General features: G+C 41.7%; 1 protein-coding gene across 7 annotated transcripts in view; it reads right to left on the bottom strand.

Annotated features, from left to right (window-relative positions):
* Positions 1-1,630: 1,630 nt before the first annotated feature.
* Positions 1,631-25,273, bottom strand: part of si:ch211-207d6.2 (sickle tail protein homolog) — an 87,390-nt gene continuing 63,747 nt past the window's right edge. For all 7 annotated transcript variants that reach the window (XM_024435653.2, XM_024435652.2, XM_024435654.2 and 4 more), the window contains 8 exons: positions 24,652-24,934; positions 9,603-9,859; positions 9,207-9,386; positions 8,770-8,889; positions 8,012-8,095; positions 6,209-7,915; positions 5,191-5,310; positions 1,631-4,538 (listed from right to left, as the gene is read on the bottom strand). In XM_024435653.2, the coding sequence (XP_024291421.1) occupies positions 3,990-4,538; positions 5,191-5,310; positions 6,209-7,915; positions 8,012-8,095; positions 8,770-8,889; positions 9,207-9,386; positions 9,603-9,859; positions 24,652-24,934 (3,300 nt within the window). In that variant the 3' untranslated portion in view covers positions 1,631-3,989. The remainder of the gene's footprint in view (positions 4,539-5,190; positions 5,311-6,208; positions 7,916-8,011; positions 8,096-8,769; positions 8,890-9,206; positions 9,387-9,602; positions 9,860-24,651; positions 24,935-25,273) is intronic.

Here is a 25,273-nt window from a genome sequence, read left to right as displayed (position 1 = left end):
CCCACTGTTCCTAGGCCGTCATTGAAAATAAGAATTTGTTCTTAACTGACTTGCCTAGATAAGTAATGAAATAGAGCATTTTGAATGTTCTTGTGACCCCCTCCCCCCAGAACAAACACTGACGGCTATTTTCCACTGTCCAGACTGCCTGCAACTCCATGATAAAGATACATTTTAGTCACATGCACCAAATACAACTGGTGTAGACTTTAATGTGAAATGAGTGCTTACGAGCCCTTCCCAACGATGCAAAGTTAAAAATAATAATAAAATTGTAACACGAGAAATGAATAATAAAGTTACCAATGATTCTTTGTTTGCTCTCTGCAGTGCTGCTGCTAAACGTTGCTATGATGACCTATCTAAATACCAACAAAGGACAGCACTCACATGATGCACTTTCATTGATTTAGGGCAACAGTTAAAAATGAAGACAATAGATTTGACCACATTCCCCCCTAATCTATTTTTGTTCCACTAATAATCTATGGTGTAATTTGTTCATTGTAAATCTTGTCGGTACTGGATATGTTGGCATGTTGATCTGTAGATATTTATTATCCTTACTGGGTTAACATCTTCACCTCACCTCGTTCATGCTTTGTGCTGTTGCCAAAGATCTAACAACATGGCAAATTTATTCACATTTCTCGTATTACTTACAGAAAACTACTTGGCTAATTTGGCAACCATACTGATTGACACCCTCATTACAGTAATTCCAATTAGAAATGCAAATTAGGGAGCCACATCTTTGATTAACTGACAGAAAGTTCCTTGTTGGTTTGTGGATGTCCTCCTAGACTTGTGCTGTTGATGTGACACTACTATAAAGCATTGGGAGAGATCATAATTAACCCTATGATGCTAAAGTGAGTTATTTTTAATTACCAGCCATCCGTCCCTCTGTGTTGCATCTCACAATCTGGACTCTCTTCAACTTTCCTGTGTTAAATATGATGCAGAATGATGATATGCTAATTACCGTAGATGGGCATTGGGATTCATTATGTCTGGAATTTACATGAGCTAATTATCGTTTAATGAAACTAATTACTAATAATTTTACTAATTAAAAGGATGAGATATCTCATTATGTTTTTTTTTCTCTTAGTGTGATTCCACAATGGACTGTGTGCATATACAGTATGGACAAATTGTTTCAGGAAATGTGTTAATGACATTCACTAACACATATTATTTGTAATGTCTAAATGTGTTTTCATGTAGTTTTCTTTGTAATAGCAATATCCTTTCATGACCTAATCATATGACCATTTAAATCGGTTTTAGAATTTCAGATTTTATTTTGGACTTTTGGACAAATGATTGCTTCAATATCATGGGGAGCTGTTTGAAATGTGTTTGATATAGACACAAATAATATTACATTTAGGTATAGCTATTTTAGGTCAATTATACAGAACATTTGAAAAATACTGGTATGCAAACCTGAGTTTTGCTGTCTGGCTGTTCTCTTTCCGGTACAATTGCATGTGTATATTGACCTCTGTTGGGCAATAATAGGAAGCGCAAACTGACTTTGCATTGATTCCCACAATATGTCAGTGAACCGGTTTTCATACAATCACACAGATTAATATAACATGAACACAAAGCATACAGCAAATCACTAACAGAAAGCCCTTTATTCGTTTCTCAACCTCACAAGCATTAAATTCTACAATACTTTTTTACAACATGGCTTACAGCTTTACAAAATCAGAAAACACTAAATATTTACAGAGTTGTGCAAACAATAGTTCTCTAACATGACAGATACATCTCTAAAAGGGCATGCATAGGAGTGAAGTTTGGCAAGTTAAAATACTTTTCTGAAGACAAAACCCTCTTAAATACATACACTTGCATGTAAACTTCTGTCACTAATTATGAATGTAAACACCAGTTACTAATATGAATATAAGTCAGTTGCCATCCCAAAGGTAAACATTACAATGTCCACATAGTGCATGTCTTAGATACATGATCTGTAAAACCAAACACTTTAGTACAAGCATGTTAGTACATCTACTGCCTTAAAAGGCCTCAAAACATTATTTTGCATGTACAGTAGCTATCTTGTTAGCTCAAAGGATTTGGCAGTGCATCGGAAGCTTGAGAAATCACCAAGCATTTTGTTCTTCAAAGTTCCACTCGCACAACTCCACACATCTAAGAACATTGCATAAGAGAGATGACATCTGAGTGACTGATGCTAGATGAAAGTCTGCATCTATGCCTTCATCCACCATAAAAATGTAAATAAATGATTTGATTTCTTTACATAAATTGTTATTTTAGATCAAATCTTTATATTATTAAGTGTCACTCTAATTCGTATAAAATATAACACCATCCGTAAAAATCACAGATTCTCACATCAATAAAAATGTAACTAGATTTCCAACACCACTAAACTACATTAGTATTAACTCTAGAATGTTTGCACCTTTTTGTGTTGATCATTTGTAAAGCTAGTAGTTCTTGTGAATATGGTTATCATCATACAACAGGGTCATTCCACCAATTCGGTGCCTTTTGAGAAGTGTAAATTGGAAGAAAAAAAACCCTTTTGATTTCACTTCATTTGTACATTCGGTCATAAAATGCACATTTAACTTCACAAAAACGTGTTCACGTTAAAAAACCAACCCTATTAAGTGCCAAATAAAGTAACATTTCATCTTAAATCAGCCATTAATCCCCTCGTGAACAGGGGGAATGTACGTTTGTTGTGTGCAACAGGGAGTGGCAATTAAATGCAAGCTTCACAAAAACAATGAAATAGCTTAAACATTTCTAGCCTGTCTTATCTATGTGTTTTGCTCGACTCATTCAGTTTTCCACCACAAAACACCAGAAAATGGCCAAAAACGGCTCACCTGCTTTTACACGATGATTTGACTATGTAACATTCTTATTACGATTTTTTTTTTAAAGGAATAGTTTCACCATATTAAAAACAGATTTCAATTAATGTAACAGGATTGACCTTAAAATGTAAATGTTTTGTCTTTTAGAAGAACCTCTTATCCAGAGCGACTTACAGGAGCAATTAGGGTTAAGTGGTTCCTCAAGGGCACAGGCAGAATTTACACCTAATCAGCTCGGGGATTCGAAACAGCGACCTTTATTGGCCCATAGCTCTTAACTGCTAAACTTCTTGCCTCCAAAATGAGAGATAGATCTGAATGAATCACTAATCACATGAAATAAAAAATACTTTCCAGAAATGACTGTCAAAGCAACAACTAGTGCTTTACAATGATGGTGAAATTATGGAGGAATCTTTGGATTAAGTGGGTTGAAATCTTCCTAGAAGTGACAGGGTTGACGGAGGAACATGTCAAAATGCTGAATTGGCACTTTAGCAAACCTTTATTCATATTTTTTTAAATACATTGAATTCTCCATGGAGTCTATATTAAAGGGCACTTCATTTAATATAACAGGCTTTTACAATTCAATACTGGTGCACAATGTCTATTTAAATATCAAAGGGATGCAAAAGGCGCTATTTTCATGGAACAACCCATAAACTGAGGCAGAAATGAAAAAAGGTCCCCTTTCTGAAAGGGAGCATGGAATGAAAACCAGCTCACGCTATTCTCTGTTTTTGTATGTGAACTCAAATTGATCATGATCAAAAATCAAAGCTAGAGAGAAATGAGAGAATGCCCTGCAATTGTATTAGGTTGCCTTGAAAATAGCACTTCCATCCACTATACTTTATACTGTTATGTAACAGGGGTCTGTGTGCTGCTAAAAGCTTAGCTTCCTCCACTGTCCGACTGCCCCATACTGGGTTTGAACCAGTGATCCTCTGCTTCGCAACACACGTAACTGTCCTCCTGGACAATGTTCCAACGTGTTGAGCCACCCAAAATGTACAAATTGGATGGCTCCATCTGCAACATTTCAAGCAAGCTGTGGCATGAGTTTACGGTATGTTTTTAACTTTGTTACATATAGATATAAAAAGAAAATCATATGTCCTTGGACAAAGAAGCTGCTGGTGTATGTGTGGTTTTGCTGCTGTATCCACCTTGCATCTTTTGTCCGGTGAAGCTGGGTATATGAGCAATGCGGTGGATACTCCTCACACCTTGACTCATGGCAGTCGGGGAGAGGAGGGAAGGAGAGGGAGGGGAGGAGGAGGTGGAGGACGTGGATGTGGGGGACAAAGAGGAGGAGTTGGAAGAGGGGGAGGTGGAGGAGGAAGAGGAAGATGAGCAGTGAGAGAAAGGGCTGGGTCGGCCATTTTGGGTTTGTGATGAGAGGGAAAGATTTTGACGTCTGTCATTGAGAGAAGGGCTAGGAGGGACGAGACGACTCAGATTAAGAGACGGGATGAAAGATTTGTGTGAGGAGGATGGGGAGGAGGAAGGTGATTTAATAGGGTTAGACACAGTGTTTGGACCGGGCAATGACATATTTTTTCCAGAGTTATGACAAAAGGCTGGGATCTTAGAAGCAGGTAAAGCAAGGAAATAATGGTTACTATCCCCACCAGCTTTCTCAGCACTTCTGTTAGCCTGCGAAAAACAAAGATGGCGGGAGATATGGAATGTCAAGAAAGGCAAAAGAAGGGTTATTATACAAAGATAAATAAGCATCATGTTAGAAAGCAAAGAGGTGGCACTAAAATACACTAATTATAGATCATTCATATAAAATATGAAGTCAGGAAAATATCTACAGGGTTAATGATGCCCACTAATTCACTAATTCAATGCACCAACTCATAACACACATGCAGTGTTTATGACATACATATCATGCTTCTCAGGGTGAGATAAAGAGGGTTAAATAATATTTGGACAGTTGACAGAGGGTGAGTTTAGTTTGAAAATAGGTTTAGTTTAGTTGATTTAGTTTAAGGTTGAAGACGTTGAAAAAGTGAAGTGAATATATCCTTGCCAATCTATCCTTGCCTCCACCTTCAAGTGAATTACAGTTACATGGTGAGCATGCTCAAGGAGCATATAGAGGGGAAGAAGAGGGTACAGATGGTAACAGTCAAAAGGTCTTGAAGACATACAGTAGGAGAACAAGACAGAGAGTGAGTGGATTCAACAAACATATCCTATAGTTGTACAGTTTCCAAGGCTTCATGTAAACTTCTCTAAATCATGAAAGTAGTTTCTCCAATACTTCCTAACACAGGCCATCTTACAGTAAAACTACCTGTGGAAACTGCTTCTGAGTTTTTCCTCCTGGTTTGTCAGCTGACCCGGCTGGTTGCTGCCAGGACTTTGCAGACACAGAAAGTGACATCTGACTTGAAGAAGGAGAGCCACTGGTATTCTGTAAGTATTCAAAAACAGACAAAAATCATATATTAGGAACAGATTGTGAAAACACCTAAGAGCCAAAGCAACAACAACAGAAAAGACATGTATCCAGAGATAAGATGGCAGTATGCTTACAGTAGATCTGTGCTTCCCAAACTGAGCTATTAGTAGAGTTACCAGCTCCAGGGGGAAGTCTGAGACTGTAATGGGGGATTTTGTGTTGAGCTGTATTCTTTTTTTAGTTTGCACTCATTTCACATGCTGTTTGGACATTATTAGTAAAAGCTAATTAAGTTATTTTACTATCAGCTGAGAATAAATTAGCACCCTTGTAATTGATGGTTAAAAACCAATAATATTTATTTATGGTGTTGCGGTATGCCAGAGATGTTCTCATAAAGTAATAACGTTATATTGCCTGTGATTACAGGCTTTGGGTATATCTAGAAAGCTGCCGAGTCAAGTTAGGGGTCCTCGTTTTTTTTCTAAAGTTCAGGAGCCACTGACCCGCCTGCATCAACACTGAGAGCAAAGCATGCACAGTGGAACCATGGCCACAATATAAAGCCAGTCATTTTAAAGCCAGTCACTGTTCAAAGTCCACAATTAGGAAACAAACACACGTCATAGCAACCCAGGTACCCTGGGACAACAATCATATCAGCTGACACCACAAAGACAGCTTATAAGCAGAGGTAGATCCCAGCTGTATCCCCAGCAGCGCCTGAAAAACATGTTAATCTTTAGTGGTTAGAGGGAGTGAAGGTGGGAATCTACCAGGGACCCAGCCACCAGCCCAGCTCTCAAAGGGACACAGCCACCAGCCCAGCCCTCATAGGGACCCAGCCACCAGCCCTCACAGGGACCCAGCCACCAGTGCAGCGTTAGGGGGAAGGAGCTCTAAGAGAGACCTGTTTCTTGGAGCTGCTTGTGATGGATGGCCTGGGAAGCTCTGGTTTGGACTTCTTACTCTGAGGATGCTTCAGGAACTTTGAGACCTGAGGAGGGGCAGGCCTCTTGGAGGGACTTCTCTCTCGTTGGGATTTCACTGTGGCTGGAGACTCTTCACAGGAGTCGGTGTTAGGCGCTGCTGGGCTTATATTGTCCACAGTGATCTCCAGCTGTTTAATGGTCTCCTCTAGACTGGTTATGGAGTCGTAGGCATTCTTACAGATCTCCTCTGTCCTGCGTTTAGAGTTTGACCTGGTGAGAGTGCTTGGTGACGTGATGTTATTCACAGAGGTGAGGTGACTAAAGTCAGTTTGTGGTATGCTACTGCTGTTGATCTCAAACCTTTCGGTCTCATTCATGTGTCCGTCCCACTCCTCCTCGTCCTCATAGACCACCACCTGAAGTGTCTTCTTCCCTGTTTTGGTCCCAGTGCGAATCGCCTGGCTGATGGCCGCCAGCTTATTTTTGGGGAACTTGAATTTGAACTTCTTTTTGGTCTCTGGTTTGCTGGTGTTTGAGGGCTCTGTTTTAGACTGTTCTGGTAATGAGCACTCTGCTGTACTCTTCTGTTGCGCAACCACAGCAGGAGTATTATGGTGACTGGTTGCAGTGTTTCCTGTCACTGCTGTCTTGTTTGCCTGATGTAGATAAGTGTTAGACTTTACCTGAGGTACACTCTTCTCTGATCCTGCCTCCTCTGCTTCCTCCTTGATGCTCTCCTGGTGCAGCAGCCTATCCAGCTCCTCCTCACACTCAAAGATGGTGGACATACGCTTGTAGGCCGACCGGATGTCCATGGGCTCGTCGAATATGATGATCACAGGCTTCCTGTCGAAGCCACTGTGCTCCTGGCTGATACTGGTGGTGTCGTTCCCCACACTGACGGTCTGAACCTCGGACATGCTGGTACCATTCACTATCTCCTGGTACTCCCCAGTGGACAGAGCCTGCACTCTGTTGCTGGTGATCATCATGAAGGAGATGTTCTCAGGGGGAGGAGGGCCCTCCTCATCTGGGAGGTCAGGGCTCAGGCTGCTGCCCTCCTCTACATACCGTGGTGCTCTGCTTCTGAAGGACCTCAACACTACCTGCTGGCTCTGGCTGTCACCCAGGCCCCTGCTCTCTGGTGGAGACCCTGGACTACCTGAAACCTCTTGGCCTGTACTACTCACAAACTGGATTACTGGTACTGGTGGTGGTAAAGATGATGATAGTGGAAGTGGTGGTGATGCTGGTGAAGATGGTGGTGGTGATGATGACAAATATGATGATGGTTTACTGTTAGTAAGATAACAGTCTTGCTGAGAGGGTTCAGATATGTCCTGCTTCTCTGCAGGTATTGGAGGAGAAACAGGTTCAACTACCCCCACTTTCTGACACTGAACAGGATCCTTCTGGACATTCTCATTAACGATGCTCTCCTTCCCACTATCTTCTCCAACTGCTATCTTCTGTATATTAGGAGGACAATCTTGGCTTTCCAGCACTGAGTTACATGATACCAGAGGTGTTGTGTCTGCTATTAGTAACTCTGTCTGCTGGGAGTCAAATGTATTTGAGTTTGCCACCTGTGAGGGGGACAATGTTCCCTCCCTGCCTTCCGATTGGTCTGATTTTCCCGATGGAGGCTTCTCATTGGATAACTGCCCTGTGACATAATACATGACCTGGGAAAAAAAATCAGGGAAATATCAACATCAAAAATATACAATATACTGTATTCTGACTGAGGAACATGGTTATTTGGGGAAGTTAAGACTTACCCTGGGACTCTTTGGAACAATGACAAATCTGTTTTCGTCAGTGTTGAGCACACTTTTCTCTTTACCCTTGTTCTCCTGACTCTCCTATGACAGTTTAGGAGATAACATCATTGCACAACAGCTCCGAGTTCAGTTTACATTTCAAATTACATTGAGGAGACCAACCTTGGCAGCCAAGAGGGCATGCTTAGAAAACTAAGGGAAATAGAGTCAAGCACAATGTCATAAGAGATATGCTACAAATGATCAGATGCAGATTCATTCACGGAGCCAGGCAAGAACACTGCACAGTGTGAATGACAAGTCTAATCTCAGAGTGGAAGGAAATGGAAATTAATTGAAGATAATATCACATTTGGAAATCAAGAGCAAACATTTTCCAACACCAAGAGACACCATACACCTTTTATATGAGATCAGCCAATTCTCTGAAAGGCATTGATAACATGACAGACAGGAAACACCAAGAGAAACACCAAACCTCTGGCCCCCCAGGCCATTCCAATAGCTGCAATAGCTGAACACTGCAATGAGTGGCAGTCAGACCAGTGTTCAGAAGCATATTCAATCAAAAGCAAGCTTTAGATCCAAGCTCAGACCAGATTCAGAGGCTGATTAAGCTGTAAGCACAGACAGTACAGACAGGCAGGCCCCAGATCAGATTAGTGTTAGAGGCCAGACAAGCAGTGAGTGAGTTACAAGCAGTGCATGCCTAAGGGGGCCAGAACGGGTTAGAAAAAGAGTACCACATCTGTTACCTTTGGGTCTTTGGGTGAGAGAGAGAGTTCTGGCTCTATCTGTCTGACTTGAGATGCAGTGCTTGTAAGGTCTATGACACACTTTGTGCTTACATCTCTAAGAGTGTACTTCTGAAACACCTGAGGAGGTCAAATTGCACCGATTAGATCACAGATCGTATATCATGACAAGGCCTCCGTGGCTGTACAACAAAGGCTGAGTTAAATATCACAGTAACTGATGTATTAGGCAGGGCATATTCTTGTTCACACAGACAAAACCCTTTCCTCCATTGAACAACAGAGGGAGACATGAACACATTTCCATGAGGTTTTTGTAGTAATGCAGGTAAGATAAGACCACATACAATAGAGCTACTGTTTATGTTAAAAAAGGCAAAAAAAAAATAAAAGGCTTTGTACATATTTGTGGTTTACATGTGACTGTGTATTTTTACCTGTAGTTCCTTCATGAATTTATCCTCCTCCTCATCATCATCCTCTTCTTCTTCGTCCTCCTTTTCCCCTGGCTCAGCTGAGGCTATAAAAACAGGAGTGGTTTGGGGCTTGGGCTTGACCTCTGGGGGCTGTCTGGTGGGTTTGGGACTGGGTTGAGGGACCACCGCCTCTTCATCATCCTGAAGGGGATAGTAACACACTGACTTGGACACTGGAATACTTGCCAGAGCAAAACTGGCTTAGATAAATTGCCACTGTATCCCCCACTAGGTCATGTGTGCATACACTACTAAAGACAACCATTTGACTGGCAGTGTTATGAGGTTATCCTGTTGAAGACAGCTGTCTGGGAATGCTGCTTGACTAGTGAAATTGCCAACAAATGAGTCGCACACCTGGGTGGTGGTGGCTTCCTTCCTGGTAGTAAAGATGACTTCTCCAGACCTCCCTGTGGTCAGCCCTGGGCCGGAGAGTGAAGGGAAGAACCTCCGTGGTGGGGGTGGTGGAAGAGACTTCCCTGACTTCTCTGGGCTGTTCTTCATCTCTCTCTCCACACTGGGCCTGCGAGGCTTTTCAACCATAGACTTATGTGGTCGCTCAGGGCTGACCTGAACAGTCACCTCAGCAGCCACATCAGCTGCCTGAGTGGGTTCTGTCAGATGACGACACACAGACACAGACAATTTATACTGTATGTAGAGCATAAATAATACATACACATCTTGACAAAAGTTTTATTAAACCATGTTTTCCACCCCTTAGCACCCCGCCTGGTAATACAGGTTGGTTGTCAGTCCCCACCCCCATATCTCTATCTACCTGCCCCCTACCCCATATCCCCTAACCTAGGATGCTTTTACGTCCACCCCCCACCCCCCGTCGACGAGAGAAAACCCTCCCCATACCAGCCCTTCCCTGTGGGCCTGAAAGCAATGACTAACAAAAAATATGAAAATAGGTACTGTATCTTAGGATGCTTCATAGATTGATGACACTGGACACATAAGTATGTTTTAGTATTTAAATGGTAACTTTGAATAACATTACCGGAATGCACCTGGTGTAAAACTACCGGAGGCTTTTTCGAGCACGATATATATGGCAGACATTTAAACATCGACGGATAGCAGAAAGCAAACCCCGTTTTGAATCGATACTGCCATCTATTGGTAAACATAATACTCAACATAAATATTTAAGGTTACTACAGTGTGTATATATATATACTGTAGTAACCTGAAATATTTATGTTGAGTATTATGTTTACCATATATATATGTGTGTGTGTGTGTGTTGGGCTTTAGCTCAGATTATTCTTCACAGAGTCTTCTTCACAAAGCAAATTTGTCCAGGCCTCAATTGTTTCTTGACTAGCACCTTTCATTCTCGCTGTCCATAATTCTAATGTTATAACTTCTACTAGTGACTATCCACTGGTGAATTGGGAGAGAGTGGGGTGTTTGCCACTTAAGAGCCAGCATCTTTTTTTTGCGGAAGTGCTGCCTGCCCGCAGTAATCGTCTGTGATTGACTGAGAGATTGAAGGAGCTATCATCGTTAAGTACCATAGTAGATGCAACGCATTGAATGTTTACATTCATGCGCTTCAAAATTTATTTTGTAACTTTGTCCCAGAAGCATTTAACTGCAGGGCACTCCAACATCACATGAAGGAATGTGCCTACCTGTTTTAGGGGACACAGTGAACAGTGTGATATTTTTATTTTATTTGGTATTAAATACAGTCTGTGAACAAATTTAGAATGTATAAATTGGTGGTTCAGATTACGGGATGACAAGGTCATATTTTTCCATATTATTTTCCAGTTAAAGGGTTATTCAGATTCACTTACTGTAGATCTGTGTACCATACTTTAATGTCTAGCCTAGAATATGAGCTTTCCAAAAGTGCTTTTAAAAAAAACTTTATTTATAGATTTTCAGATATAACAACAAAAACAGTACAACCCCAACCCCTCATCCCTCCCTCCAAACCACCCACCCACAAAGGCATCTATAAATATAAGTTAAATAGGAAAGAAAAATAGAAACAAACATTAATAGAAACTGAAACATTGGAAAAATCAGCACAAATGGCCACTAGAACTGACATGACTGCTCACCAAACTATGCAAGTTACACTAAGTAAAAGACAGGCTCCACGTATTGTATTAATGGAGACCAGTTTAAGTCTAACTTCTGTCGGGACCCAAGCACAGTGTATCTAACCCTCTCCAGAGGCAGGGATGACATCACTTCCTTAACCCACTGCATAAAGGAGGGCGGCTTTGCAGACTTCCAGTGAAAGAGGACAAGTTGTCAAGCTAGCAGTGATGCTGTCGCATTCGCCTGATGTGTGGTAGCATTCTGGTCTAGGGGAAGTACTCCAAAAATGGCAGTGACTGGGTTGGGGCAAACAGTTGTATTACACATATGTGAGAACGCATCAAAAATGGGTCCCAGAGGCCACTCAAAGATTTGCATGACCAAAACATGTGTTCCACAGTTGCTGGACTCTGGGGTCAACATTTGGGTATATTTTTGCCAATCTGTCATTTGAGTAATGGAGACGGTGCAAAACCTTAAACTGAATGAGCCATTGCCTTATGCAAAATGATGAGTGGATACGCTCAATACTTTATTGCCATATACTGTATTATCGGGTAGCTCGCCACCTGTGTCTTGCTCCATTGCAGATTTTGTATTTGCAAAGGAAGGCGGATTAATGTCCTGTATTATGTCGTATAATTTTGAGATTGTGCCCTTCAGATAAGGGTTAAGATCTAAGCACCTCACGACTGGACACTTAGTAGGCTCGAGTGGAAATTAAGGGAAATGTATTTTGGCAAAGTTGCAAGTATCTAAAAAAGTGGGTTTTGGGAATATTATGGTCAACCCTCAGAGTATCAAATGAGACGAATGTGTTATCAACAAATAGGTCACAAAAAAACATTTGTGGATTTCGTGGATTCGTCATTCGTGGACCACCTTATGAAATCCTGCTTACTGCGCTCCAGGAGTGTTTTGAAGTTATGTTTAAACGGAGTGTGTGACCTTTATCCCCAAATAAGAAAAAACCTGATGCTCCACCTTAAATGGGAAATTAGCATACCCAATTCCTTCTGCTAACTGATTCATGGGGAGGAGCATGCTTTTTGTTAGGTTTAACTTCTAACCAAAGAATGTCCCAAAACCTTGTAGCATGTCCAAGAGATGGGGTATAGACTCCACAGGGTTAGAGATGTATAAAAGAAGATCGTCTGCATATAAGTACACCTTGTGAGTCATGTTGCCCCTCAATATCCCCTTAATCCTCTCCTCCGCCCGCAGAGCGACAGCAAGAGGCTCAGTAACCATATTAAATAGGAAAGGGGATAAACAGCAACCCTGCCTGGCCCCCCTGTGGAGAGGGAAGTAGCTGGAGGTAACATTGTTGGTGCGAACAGAAGCCACTGGGGACGAGTACAAAATCTTAATCCAGTAAAGGAATGGCGGCCAAACACAAATCTCTCTAGTACTGTAAATAATTATTCCCACTCAACCCGGTCGAAAGCCTATTCAGCATCAAGAGATGACAACCTCTGGCTGTAGAGTTGACTGGGCAGAATAAAGAACATTAAATACCTGGCGAATATTGTAGAAATATTGCTTACCTGAGATAAATCCGTTTTGGTCAGAGTTAATTATACTAGGCATCACTGTCTCTAAACGGCACAAAAGGCTTATAGGGCGGTACGAGCCACAGTCTAGGGGATTGTCTTTTTTAAGAAAAAACTAAATAGTCGCCTGAGTAAGTGTCTGTGGCAGTTTCTGACGAGAAAGGATTTCATTGTACATTGAGCTGAGGATAGGAGATCATTTAGAGGAGAATGTTTTATAAAATTCAATAGGGAAGCCATCAGGCCCAGGGGCTTTACCACTCTGCATGGACTGGATTGCCAGAGTAGCTTCATCATCACTTATTGAGGCATCCATGTTGGTTTGTTCATCTGAATTGAGACAGGGGATGTCCAGATTGTCTAGAAATGCATGCATACAAGATGTGTCAGGAAGAGCCTCTGGTGAGTAAAGAGCCGAATAGAATTGATTAAATTGATTGTTGATTTCTTTGGGATTGGTAGACGTTAAATCAGCTGCAACACAGATTTAAGGTATTGTGCTGCTAGCAGCGGATTGTCAAAGTTGGTGAGATAACAACTTGCCAGCTTTCTCTCAGTGTACATAGAATTTTTGACTGGACTTAAAACAGAAGCTGCGCAGTTTGTTTGGTGGAAAGATTGTCAAATTTTGATTGGTGTAGCAGTCTCTGTAGAGTTCAGGAGTCGGAGAAGAAGCATATCTGTTGTCCACATTTAGATTGAGTTGAGAGAGCTCCGATAAGCGTTTGGTGCGCTGTGTATTGTCAGGGTAGCCTAGTGGTTAGAACGTTGGACTAGTAACCGGAAGGTTGCAAGTTCAAACCCCCGAGCTGACAAGGTACAAATCTGTTGTTCTGCCCCTGAACAGGTAGTTAACCCACTGTTCCTAGGCCGTCATTGAAAATAAGAATTTGTTCTTAACTGACTTGCCTGGTTAAATAAAGGTAAAATGAAATAATTTGTCCCCTTAGATATGCTTTTAACGACTCCCACACAGTAGAGTGAGACACATCAGGGGTGCAGTTGATCTGTAAAAAGACATCAATGTGAGTTGATATGTATATTTTTAAAGGCACTACAGGATAGTAGTAGTGGGTCAAGTTGCCACACGCATTGTGACACAGTACTCTCCGGAAAGCGGATATCTAGCTGGACAGGGCTATGGTCTGATATAATGATGCTGTGATATTGGGGCGGCAGGTAGCCTAGCATCGGACTAGTAACCGAAAGGTTGCAAGATCGAATCCCCAAGCACGTAAAAATCTGTCATTCTGCCCCTGAACTAGGCAGTGTTCCTAGACCGTCATTGAAAATAAAAATTCGCTCTTAACTGACTTGCCTAGTTAAATAAAGGTAAATATATATATATTGCCTATTACAAAAGGAAGAATTCTATTGTCCAGCAGGAAAAATTAGTTGATTACTGCGCCTGATTTTGAAAGAAAATGTAAAAAAATATTGGCTATTAGTTACAAAAGGAAGAATTTTATTGTCAAAATCAGGGACAGTAATCAATTCATTTCGAGAATCATATAAAAAAAAATGTTTAGCCCATTTTTCTCCCCAATTTCGTGGTATCCAATTGTTAATAGTTACTGTCTTGTCTCATCGCTACAACTCCCGTACGGGCTCGGGAGAGACGAAGGTCGAGAACCATGCGTCCTCCGAAACACAACCAACCAAGCCGCACTGCTTCTTAACACAGCGCGCATCCAATCCGGAAGCCTGCCGCACCAATGTGTCGGAGGAAACACTGTACACCTAGCGACCTGGTCAGTGTGCACTGCACCTGACCCGCCACAGTAGTCGCTAGTGCGCGATGAGACAAGGATATCCCTACCGGCCAAACCCTCCCTAACCCGGACGACGCTAGGCCAGTTGTGCGTCGCCCCATGGACCTCCCGGTCGCGGCTGGCTGCGACAGAGCCTGGGCTCGAACCCAGAGTCTCTGGTGGCACAGCTAGCACTGCGATGCAGTGTAGAATCCTATAATTTGTCTGATCCATGGAGGAGCAATCCCACAGAAAACAAGTAAAACCTAGAGTATGATTCGTGGACTGGAGGGGGAAAAAAAGAGTACTGTTTAGCAGTGGGATTTGCTCCCACATTGTTGGGCTTCGGTCGGGATCTGTCTAGACTTGGATGCAATACACATTTGAAATCTCCGCCCAATATCAAATGATGAGGGTTAAGGTCGGGAACTGTTGCGATAAGGTCAGAGAAATTGAGCGCCATCCCAATTAGGATCATAGAGGTTAGCCAGAATAAACCATTTCCCCATCACTATAATATATCTGCCATTAGTATCTGGAATTACTTTGGAGGCGACAAGCGGGGTACCTTTTCTGATAAGGATGGCTGCCCTGCTGGCCTTAGCACCAAATTTGGAGTGAAATATTTAGTCTACCCATTTTCTCTTTAGTTTATCATGGTCGCTGGACCGGAGATGGGTCTCTTGGAGAGAAACCATGTCCAGACTTAAGGACTTAAGATGAGCATACACAGCAAAATACCCTGAAGAAAACCTTGGACCCCTATGCTGGCCTTCCCCCTGTTGGAAGGCTGCATCTACCTCTCCTAGACTAGAGCAAAATGCTACTGTGTTAAACTGAACCTCAGTAAAGCTCTATCCAGGGCAAACATAATCACATTTACACCTAGGGAAGGGGATTCTGGAGCGAACCTGTCACACCCTGATCTGGTTCACCTGTCCTTGTTATTGTCTTCACCTCCTCCAGGTGTCGCTTATAATCCCCGGTGTATATATCCCTGTGCTTCCTGTCTCTCTGTGCCAGTTCATATTGTTTGCCAAGTCAACCAGCGGTATTCCTTGCTCCTATTTTTTCCCAGTCTCTGTTTGTTTCTAGTCCTCCTGGTTTCGATCCTTGCCTGTCCTGACTCCAAACCCGCCTGCCTGACCACCAGCCTGCATATCCCCTTGTACTGTTTTGGACTCGGATCTGATTTCTGACCCCTGCCTGGCCCGACCTCGAGACTTCATATCGTCTGGTACCGTTTGTACTCTGACCTGATTTATGAACTCTCGCCTGGCCCCGACATGCCTTTGACCACTCCCTTTGTTATAATAAATATCGGAGTGCTACCATCTGGCTCCTGTGTCTGTATTTGGGTCTCGCCATGTGCCCTGATAGATGGCTGAGGTGGTTCTAAGGTATCTTATGCTATATGCATATTTGAAGGATAGTAAAACAATATATAAAAAAGGGAGGTATAGGAATATGTCCGCCCCCCGACCAACCCCATCTACTTGGGATGACTTAAAAATACATATACAGTTGAAGTCGGAAGTTTACATACACTTAGGTTGGAGTCATTAAAACTTGTTTTTCAACCACTCCACACATTTCTTGTAAACAAACTGCATGACAAGTAATTTTTCCAACAACTGTTTACAGACAATTGTTTACAGACAATTCAAGTCGGTCAGAAGTTTACATACACTAAGTTGACTAAACAGCTTGGAAAATTCCAGAAAATTATATCATGGCTTTAGAAGCTTCTGATAGGCTAATTGACATCATTTGAGTCAATTGGAGGTGTACCTGTGGATGCTGGAGGAAACAGGTACAAAACTATTTATTCAAACTATATTGTCCTTGTGAGAACATGTCACCCTATACATACAATCATTGTTCATAACGTTAACTTACTGGATGAATAATTGTCATTTATTTGGCAGCAGGGTGGAGGCATGTTTCTAATCAAGGTATGAATTTACTAGTTGGTCCTTGGTTGCATTAGCAAGGCTAGTGCAGGGTCACAGTATCAGCCCACAATGGCTAGTTAGTATTATGTCTCCTGTCCTCCATTGGATGTAGGTGCACGACAACGTATTCTTTGGCCTTGGTTGGGTCTAAGAATGTCTTCTACTCGCCGGAGGGAGTAGTTATCTTTAGTACAGCTGGGTAACGAATGCCGAACCTGGTGTCCAGACAGCGAAGTAGGAGCCCCCTCACCTCGTTGAAGGCTGACCTCTTCTTCATGACTGCCGCCATGTAGTCCGGGTAAATGCAAATATTCCGTCCATCGTGAGTGATGGGAGCCGCTCGCGCTGGCTTACGGAAGACATCCTCCTTCTCCTGAATGTAGTGGAATTTAACTAACTTTTCGGTGAGGACTGTATGCTTCTGTGCGAGTGGGGGCGTAATCGAGGCCTAGAAGTTCCTGTAGCAGTTTAGCTATGGACAGGGTAGGCTGCATTCCGCCTACGGTCTCGAGTCCCTCTCTCACGCCGAAAATTAGACTGTACCCCCAGCGCTGTCTGTTCTCGAGGTCCTCAACCTTGGAAGTGAGTTTGACGACATCTGATGATAGCCGGGTGACTTGCTCTTTGTGGCACCACTTTTTTGGGGTAAATATTTGCACCATCTTCCAGGCTATTCAGACGGGTGTCATGTCTCACCAAGTCTAGATTAACGGAGTCGATCTTTATCTTGACCTTGGTGGCGAGAATAGCTATTTGTGAGGATGGGTCAGTGGATAATGACTCCACCTTAGCCAGCACAGTCTGTTCAGGTTTAATGATAGCCGCCATTACCATGTCTAGGTTGGGGGGGATCAGAGTCCGTGTCAGGTGAGCCCGAGGTTTCAGCAGAGGCCTGCTCCTTTGTGGGTCGCGGCCCGTTGTCTCAACATTTTACGATAAAAGTGCCAACATTTTCAGAAAATAAGCCAGATTAGAAAATTGGGTTTGATTCCAAATTAAATGTTACAAAATTAACACGTGGGGGAGGTGTTGGTCAAGTATTAATAGTAAATTGTTCGCCCTGGATCGGAGCACTGAGAAAACGTGACTTCACAGGTTGCTGCTCACCAGCGCCCCCCTTTTCCACATTTTCTTATGTTAAAGTCTTACTCTAAAATGGATGAAAACATTTTTTTAATCCTCAATCTTTGTTTTGTGTTCCACAAAACCACTGAAATATCACATTTACAAGAATTCAGGCGCTTTACTCAGTACTTTGTTGTAGCACCTTTGGCAGCGATTACAGCCTTGAGTATGATGCTACAAGCTTGGCACACCTGTATTTGGGAAGTTTCTCCCATTCTTCTCTGCAGATCCTCTCAAGCTCTGTCAGGTTGGATGGGGAGCATCGCTGCAAAGCTATTTTCAGGTCTCTCCAGAGAAGTTTGATCGGGTTCAAGTCCGGGCTCTGCGTTGTCTTGCCTGTGTGCTTGAGGTCATTGTGCTGTTGGAAGGTGAATTTTCGCCCCAGTCTGAGGTCCTGAGCACTCTGGAGCAGGCTTTCATCAAAGATCTCTCTGTACTTTGCTCAGTTCATCTTTCCCTCGATCCTGACAAGTCTCCCAGTCCCTGCCGCTGAAAAACATCCTCACAGCATGATGCTGCCACTACCATGCGTGACGCTTGGCATTCAGACCAACGAGTTCAATCTTGGTTTCATCAGACCAGAGAATCTTGTTTCTCATGGTCAGAGTCCTTTAGGTGCCTTTTAGCAAACTCCAATGGGGTTGTCATGCACCTTTTATTGAAGAGTGGCTTCTGTCTGGCCACTCTACCATAAAGGCCTGATTTCTGGAGTGCTGCTGTGATGGTTGTCCTACTGGAAGGTTTTCCAATCTCCACAGAGGAATTCTGGATCTCTGTCCGAATGACCATCAGGTTTTTGGTCACCTCCCTGACCAAATCCCTTTCCCCACGATTGCTCAGTTTGGCTGGGTGGCCAGCTCTAGGAAGAGTCTTGGTGGTTCCAAACGTCTTCCATTTAAGCATGATTGAGGGCACTGTATTCTTGAGGACCTTCAATGCTGCAGAAATGTTTTGGCTACCCAAACCCAGATCTGTGCCTGATCTTATATATGTGTGTGCGCGTGTGTCTCCAAATCATGTCCAATCAATTGAATTTACCACAGGTGGACTCCAATCAAGATGTAGAAACATCTCAAAGATGATCAATGGAAACAGGATTTACCTGAGCTCAATTTTGAGTCTCAAAGCAAAAGGTCTGAATACTTATGTAAATAAGATATTTCTGTTTTTTAATTTTTTTTTTTTTTAAATTTAAAATTATAAAAAATGTCTAAAAACCTGTTTTCGTGTTGTCATTTTGGGGTATATTGTGTGTGGATTGATGCAGATTTTTTATTTTTTTTAATCAATTTTAGAATAAGGCAGTAAGTTAACAAAATGTGTAAAAATTCAAGGGGTCTGAATACTTTCTGAATGCATTATATATGGTTCAATCATCAGCATACGGGGACACAAAGGCTTTGTTTAGTGCCAGGTCATTGGTAAAAATATAAAATAATAGATGGCCTAGAGAGCTGCCCTGCGGTACACCACACCCTACACGTTTCACATTAGAAAGGCTTCCATTAAAGAAAGCTCTCTGAGTTTAATTAGCTAGCTCAGAATCCACGATATGGCAATCTAAGGTTGAAAATGCATAAAACATACAGTACCAGTCAAAAGTTTGGACAAACCTAATCATTCAAGGGTTTTTCTTTATTTTTACTATACTGTAGAATAATAGTGAAGACATCAAAACTATTAAATAAAACACATGGAATCATGTAGTAACCAAAAAAGTGTTAAACAAATCAAAATGTTTTATATTTGAGATTCTTCAAAGTAGCCACCCTTTGCTTTGTGTAGGTATGTCCAAACTTTTGACTTCTACTGTAAGTTAACAGGTTATGGTCAATAATATCAAAGGCTCCACTGAAATCTAAAAGTACAGCTCCCACAATCTTTTTATTATATATTTCTTTCAACCAATCATGAGTCATTTGTGTCAGTGCAGTACATGTTGAGTGCCCTTCTCTATAAGAACAATGAAAGTCTGTTGTCAATGTATTTGGTCAAGGCAAAACAGTTTGCTAAGATCTGGCAACAAGCTGATAGGTCTGCCGTTAGAACCAGTAAAGGCCGCTTTACCGCTCTTAGGTAGTGTAATGACTTTGGCTTCCCTCCAGGCCTAAGGACAAACACCTTCCTCTAGACCGGCTATTCCCAAACTGGGGTACACGCAATGCCGTCGTGGGTACGCCAAATAAAAAATGTGATTCACGTTTTCAAACAGTCCATTTATATTTTTCAACGGGGCTATACATTTGGGTGATGTTTTTTTCTCGCCCGAGTAGCCTCGTTTCACTGCCTAAAATAAAATTAAACCATCTAGTGTTCAGCAAAATAACAACATAATGTCAAATACAGGTAGCCAAGTCAAATAATTAACATCCAATCACATTAACCGTTACTCTCTCTTGCGGGAATTCCACTAACAGTCCACATGTAGCCAAACGTAGCTGCTGCTAATTCCCTTTGATCGAAAATTGATCAATGGTTAAACAAAGTAAGGCCCGCGTCCATAGACACAAATACCAGCCTCTACTGGTAGTACTGCTACTACCAGCAGTACTACACCTGCACCTGTCAACGACACAAGTTGTTCTGCTTCCATGAGCACATCCATATGCTAGCATCAGTAATTCTACATTTGTTGCTAGCCCAGCTAGCACGCACACTGACAGTTGTGAATCTGATGCAGCCAAAGAGCTACTGCCCCCGTTCCCCGGGAAAGCACCGAACAACAGACAGGGACGTTGGACCATCGAAGAGTCGCAAATATGATGAGAACTACATTGGTTTGCGGTTCACTTATATTGGGAGTAGTGCCTTTCCTCAGCCACAGTGTGTTTTTCGTGCAAAATTACTAATCTCACAACTTGATGACACCTTCACTCCTGCGCAGACATTTGGAAACGAAACATGCCAATTTGAAAAATATGCCACAGGAGTTTTGAGCGAGAATTAAGATTACTTTTGAGCAGTAAGACATGTATAAAAGCAACAGATACCATTAATAAGAAGGGGCTAGAAGCGTCTTATGTGGAGAGCTACCGAGTGGCTAGAACAAGCAAGCCCCATACTATTGTGGAGGACTTAATTCTTCCTGCTGCCGCGGATATGGCTGGGACAATGCTTGGGGAAAAGGCAAAAAAAAACTATACAGACAATGCCTTCATCAAACAACACTGTTTCACGATGCATCAGTGATATGGCGATGTATTAAAACAATTACTGCTTCGCATACAAGCCAGTGAATTCTATGCGTTACAGCTGGAGGAGTCAACAGACGTGGCAGGCCTGGCACAGATCCTGGTATATGTCTGTTACGTTTATTTGGGGTCAATTAAGGAAGATATCCTCTTCTACAAACAACTGGAAACCAGGACAACAGGAGAGGATATTTTTAAAGTACTGGACAGCTTTGTGACATCAAATGGACTTTGGTGGTAAAGATGTGTTTGTATCCGTACTGATGGTGCAAAAGCCATGACAGCGAGACATAGTGGCGTGTTAATGCGAGTGCAAGCAGTTGCCCCGACGCCACTTGGTTACACTGCAGCATCCACCGAGAGGTTCTTGCTGCCAAGGGAATGCCTGACAGCTTGAAATACATTTTGGACACTACAGTGAAAATGGTTAACTTTGTTAAAACAAGGCCCCTCTTAACTCTCGTGTATTTCCTGCATTATGCAATGATGTGGGCAGCAACCATGTAACACGTTTACAACACACAGGTCTTTCCATCATTGTATGATTTTGTGTCTGTAAATGACCTCAAGTTTACAGACAATGTTAAATGTGATATAGCAAAGCCCCTGAGTGAGCTGGTTGCGCAATTACGCAGGTACTTTCCCAAAATGGACGACACAAACAACTGGATTCGTTATCCCTTTCATGCCCTGCCTCCAGTCCACTTACCAATATCTGAACAAGAGATCCTCATCGAAATTGCAACAAGCGATTCTGTGAAAATGTAACTTAATCAGAAGCCACTGCCAGATTTCTGGATAGGGCTGCGCTCAGAGTATCCTGCCTTGGCAAATCACGCTGTTAAGACAGTGATGCCCTTTGCAACCACGTAGCTATGTGAGAGTGGATTCTCAGCCCTCACTAGCTTGAAAACTAAATACAGGCACAGACTGTGTGTGGAAAATGATTTAAGACAGACTCTCTCCAATACAACCCAACATTGCAGAGTTATGTGCATCCTTTCAAGCACACCATTCTATTTAACCTGTGGTGAGTTTTTGATGAACAAATAAGGTTTTATATTTAAGATGGCTAAAAAATACCAAAATTATTGATTATTATTATATTATTGCCCTGGTCCTATAACAGCTCTTTGTCACTTCCCACGAGCTGGGTTGTGACAAACTCGCACTCATTCTTGTGTTTAATAAATGTCTCGTATAGTGTGTGTGTGGCAGGCTTACAATGATGGAAGTAAAAAAACATTTGAGAGTGCGCTGACCCGGGTGCTAGTGGGGGTACGCAGCTGGAGGTTGAATGTTTGAAGGGGTACGGGACTATAAAAAGTTTGGGAACCACTGCTCTAGACTAAAATTAAAGAAGTGACACATAGCAGTGGTCATAGAGTCATCTACAATCCTCAGTAGCTTTCCTTCTAAGTTGTCAATGCCAGGAGGTTTGCCATTATTGATTGATAACAATAATTTAACCACCTCTCCCATACAAACTTGCCAAAATTCAAACTGCCAATGCTTTTCCTTCATTATTTGGTTAGATTAATTTTATAACTTGAAATTAGGCTGAATTTATCTATGATCTTCAATGCGATTGATATACATTGTCTAGATATAATAACATATTGTCCGCGTATAATGAAATTAATTGATCAGTAGATTTCAGGGAAATTGGTGTTATTTCCTTCGATTGACGAATTACCTGTGCCAGGGATTCAATGGATAATAAAAATAGCAAAGGAGAAATTGAATCACCCTGTCTAATGCTTCTAGTGATTCTGAACGGAGCAGAGCAGATATTGCCTGTTATAACTATGGCTGAGGGATTGGCATATATAGTATTTTAATCATATTAATGAAATTGGAGGCAATTCCCATATGTTCCAAGACAGACAAAGATATGACCATTCTAGTTTATCAAAACATTCTTCTGTATCGAGAGATAAAACAGCCTAAGGAGCTGTTGTTTCTGATGAAGCATTTAAGATATGTAATTGTCAATGGAGGTTATCCGAGGATAAAGGTTTTGAGTCTTGAGACGGGACAACAACATTTTGGAAAACATTTTAACATCTGTGTTTATCAAAGATAGTGAGAACACTGGGTGGCATTCTTACCTTTTCTTTAATAAAAGTAAAATTAGTGCTGTATTCACATCTCTCCCAAATGAACCTTTGTGAACGCCTGTATTAATAATTTTGAGCAATGGTGGACCTAATTGATTCCAAAGAAATGTATAGACCTCAGGGGCAATACCATCCCATCCAGATGATTTGCCTTTATTCATGCTATCCAATGCTGTTTTGAGTTCATTGAGAGCGATTTAGGCTCCCAGCGAGGTGGCTTACTCTGTTGAGAGAAGAGGAGTTCTTTATTCTTTTAGAAAGGACTTAGTCTAGCTTGGTGTGGATTCACAATCAGAGGTGTACAGTTCTTTATAGAAGGGAGATAAGCTTTGAGCGTTGGACTAGGAACCGAAAGGTTGCAAGATCGAATCCCTGAGCTGACAAGGTAAAAATCTGTTGTTCTGCCCGTGAACAAGGCAGTTAACCCACTGTTCCTAGGCCGTCATTAAAAATAAGAATTTGTCCATAACTGACTTGCCTAGTTAAATAAAGGTAAAATACATTTATTTATTTTTTATTTAGGATTCAGATACAATAGTTGCTATATCAGCTAATTGATCATTACTGCTTGTTGGCCAGTATAGTGACCGATTACCATGGAAGTTAAGAGTCTAACTCGAAAGACGGCAAATTATGCTCTCTGTCTTATCAATAAATTAAGTTATGTATTGACTTTGGAAGGAGTAACAGCTACCTAGTCTGAAAAAAGGGTTTATTGAGAATGCTTTAACACAGTTAACAGTATTTCTAATTCTGATATCTTCTTTAATTGTGATTTATTCAACCCAGATGCAAATGCAGTTGCATTATTATTATTTTTTAAACAACCTTTGGTGGCATCCCATAGAATCTGGGGGTCATTGCCTGAATTTGTATTAATCATTATGAATTAATTTAGTTCAATTTCAAATTGATCACAGAATGTAGGATTTTGTAGTAATAAAACATTGAAACGCCATTTTGTAGGAGAATCTGAAATGTGTAATTGGCTGTAGTAGGTGTGGTGATCAGACAAGCTCATATGTCGATTTTCTATTTTCTTAATTTTAGAAAATAGAGGTGTAGATATACAATTGATTCAGGATAATCTTTTATGCCTGTTTGAGTAGAACATTTACTCATTTGCTTTTGGATTATGTGCTTGCCAGGCATCACTGAGATTGTAATCAGAGAGTATATGCTGGAGAGCCTTGGTTGCGTGTGGATTGTAGTTAGTCTTATTAGATTTGTCCCGCATGTCCAGAATAGCATTCATGTCTTTCCCAATAACCAGATGGAATTCAGTTAATTCTAACAATATGCTGTTCATAGAATCAAATAAAGTAGGATAATATGAATTTGGAGCATACACATTAATGAAGGCAATTTTCTTTCCATTATGGATACATTTAAGGAAAGTGATTCTGCCTTATTGGTCTTCGACCCTTAATCAAGATGGTTATTTCCACATTTATTATGTATCATTATGATTATTTACAGCTTCAGTTTTGTTTGGGGATGATGAACAATCTTCCAGTTTGTACAATGGTTCTGTATTCTGAGTCCTTCCAGAGTTTCTTACAAAAATAGGAAGAATTACAGCAAACTGGTAACTTTGATGCTTCCAACAATTTAATTGGTCTATTAACTTCCATAGTTTCTTACCTGGAAGAGATGCCTCAGTAGGTTGAGGGGCATCTACTTCGTCTGGCAGTGGAGGGTTGAGGGGAATCTCTGGGTCTGGGAGAGATGGCTGGTCTGGAGCTAGGGGTGGAGGGGAGGACTGAGCCTCCCTTCTCCCGGTCTCAGTCACCTCCAGGTCGGGTATGGCCTTCATCAGGCTGGCCTGGGCCTCCTGGAGAATCTGCTCAAACTCACTCCCAGAAGAGGTGGCTGCTGAGTTTTGTGGCGACCTCCCCCCCTCCAGGTCCTGCTCTCTCTCTGCCGTCTGTGGGGTGGAGGATAATTTCACCTTTATTTAACCAGGTAGGCAAGTTGAGAACAAGTTTCTCATTTACAATTGAGACCTGGCCAAGATAAAGCAAATCAGTTCGACACATACAACAACACAGAGTTACACATGGAGTAAAACAAAAATACAGTCAATAATACAATAGAAAAATAAGTCTTTATACAATGTGAGCAAATGAGGTGAGATAAGGGAGGTAAAGGCAAAAAAAAGGCCATGGTGGCGAAGTAAATACAATATAGCAAGTAAAACACTGGAATGGTAGATTTGCAGTGGAAGAATGTGAAAAGTAGAAATAGAAATAATGGGGTGCAAAGG

Source organism: Oncorhynchus tshawytscha, linkage group LG10 (assembly GCF_018296145.1).
Source record: "Oncorhynchus tshawytscha isolate Ot180627B linkage group LG10, Otsh_v2.0, whole genome shotgun sequence".
Lineage (NCBI taxonomy): Eukaryota > Metazoa > Chordata > Actinopteri > Salmoniformes > Salmonidae > Oncorhynchus > Oncorhynchus tshawytscha.
Note: the sequence above shows the minus strand (reverse complement) of the source record. Positions and strands in the feature narration are given on the sequence as shown.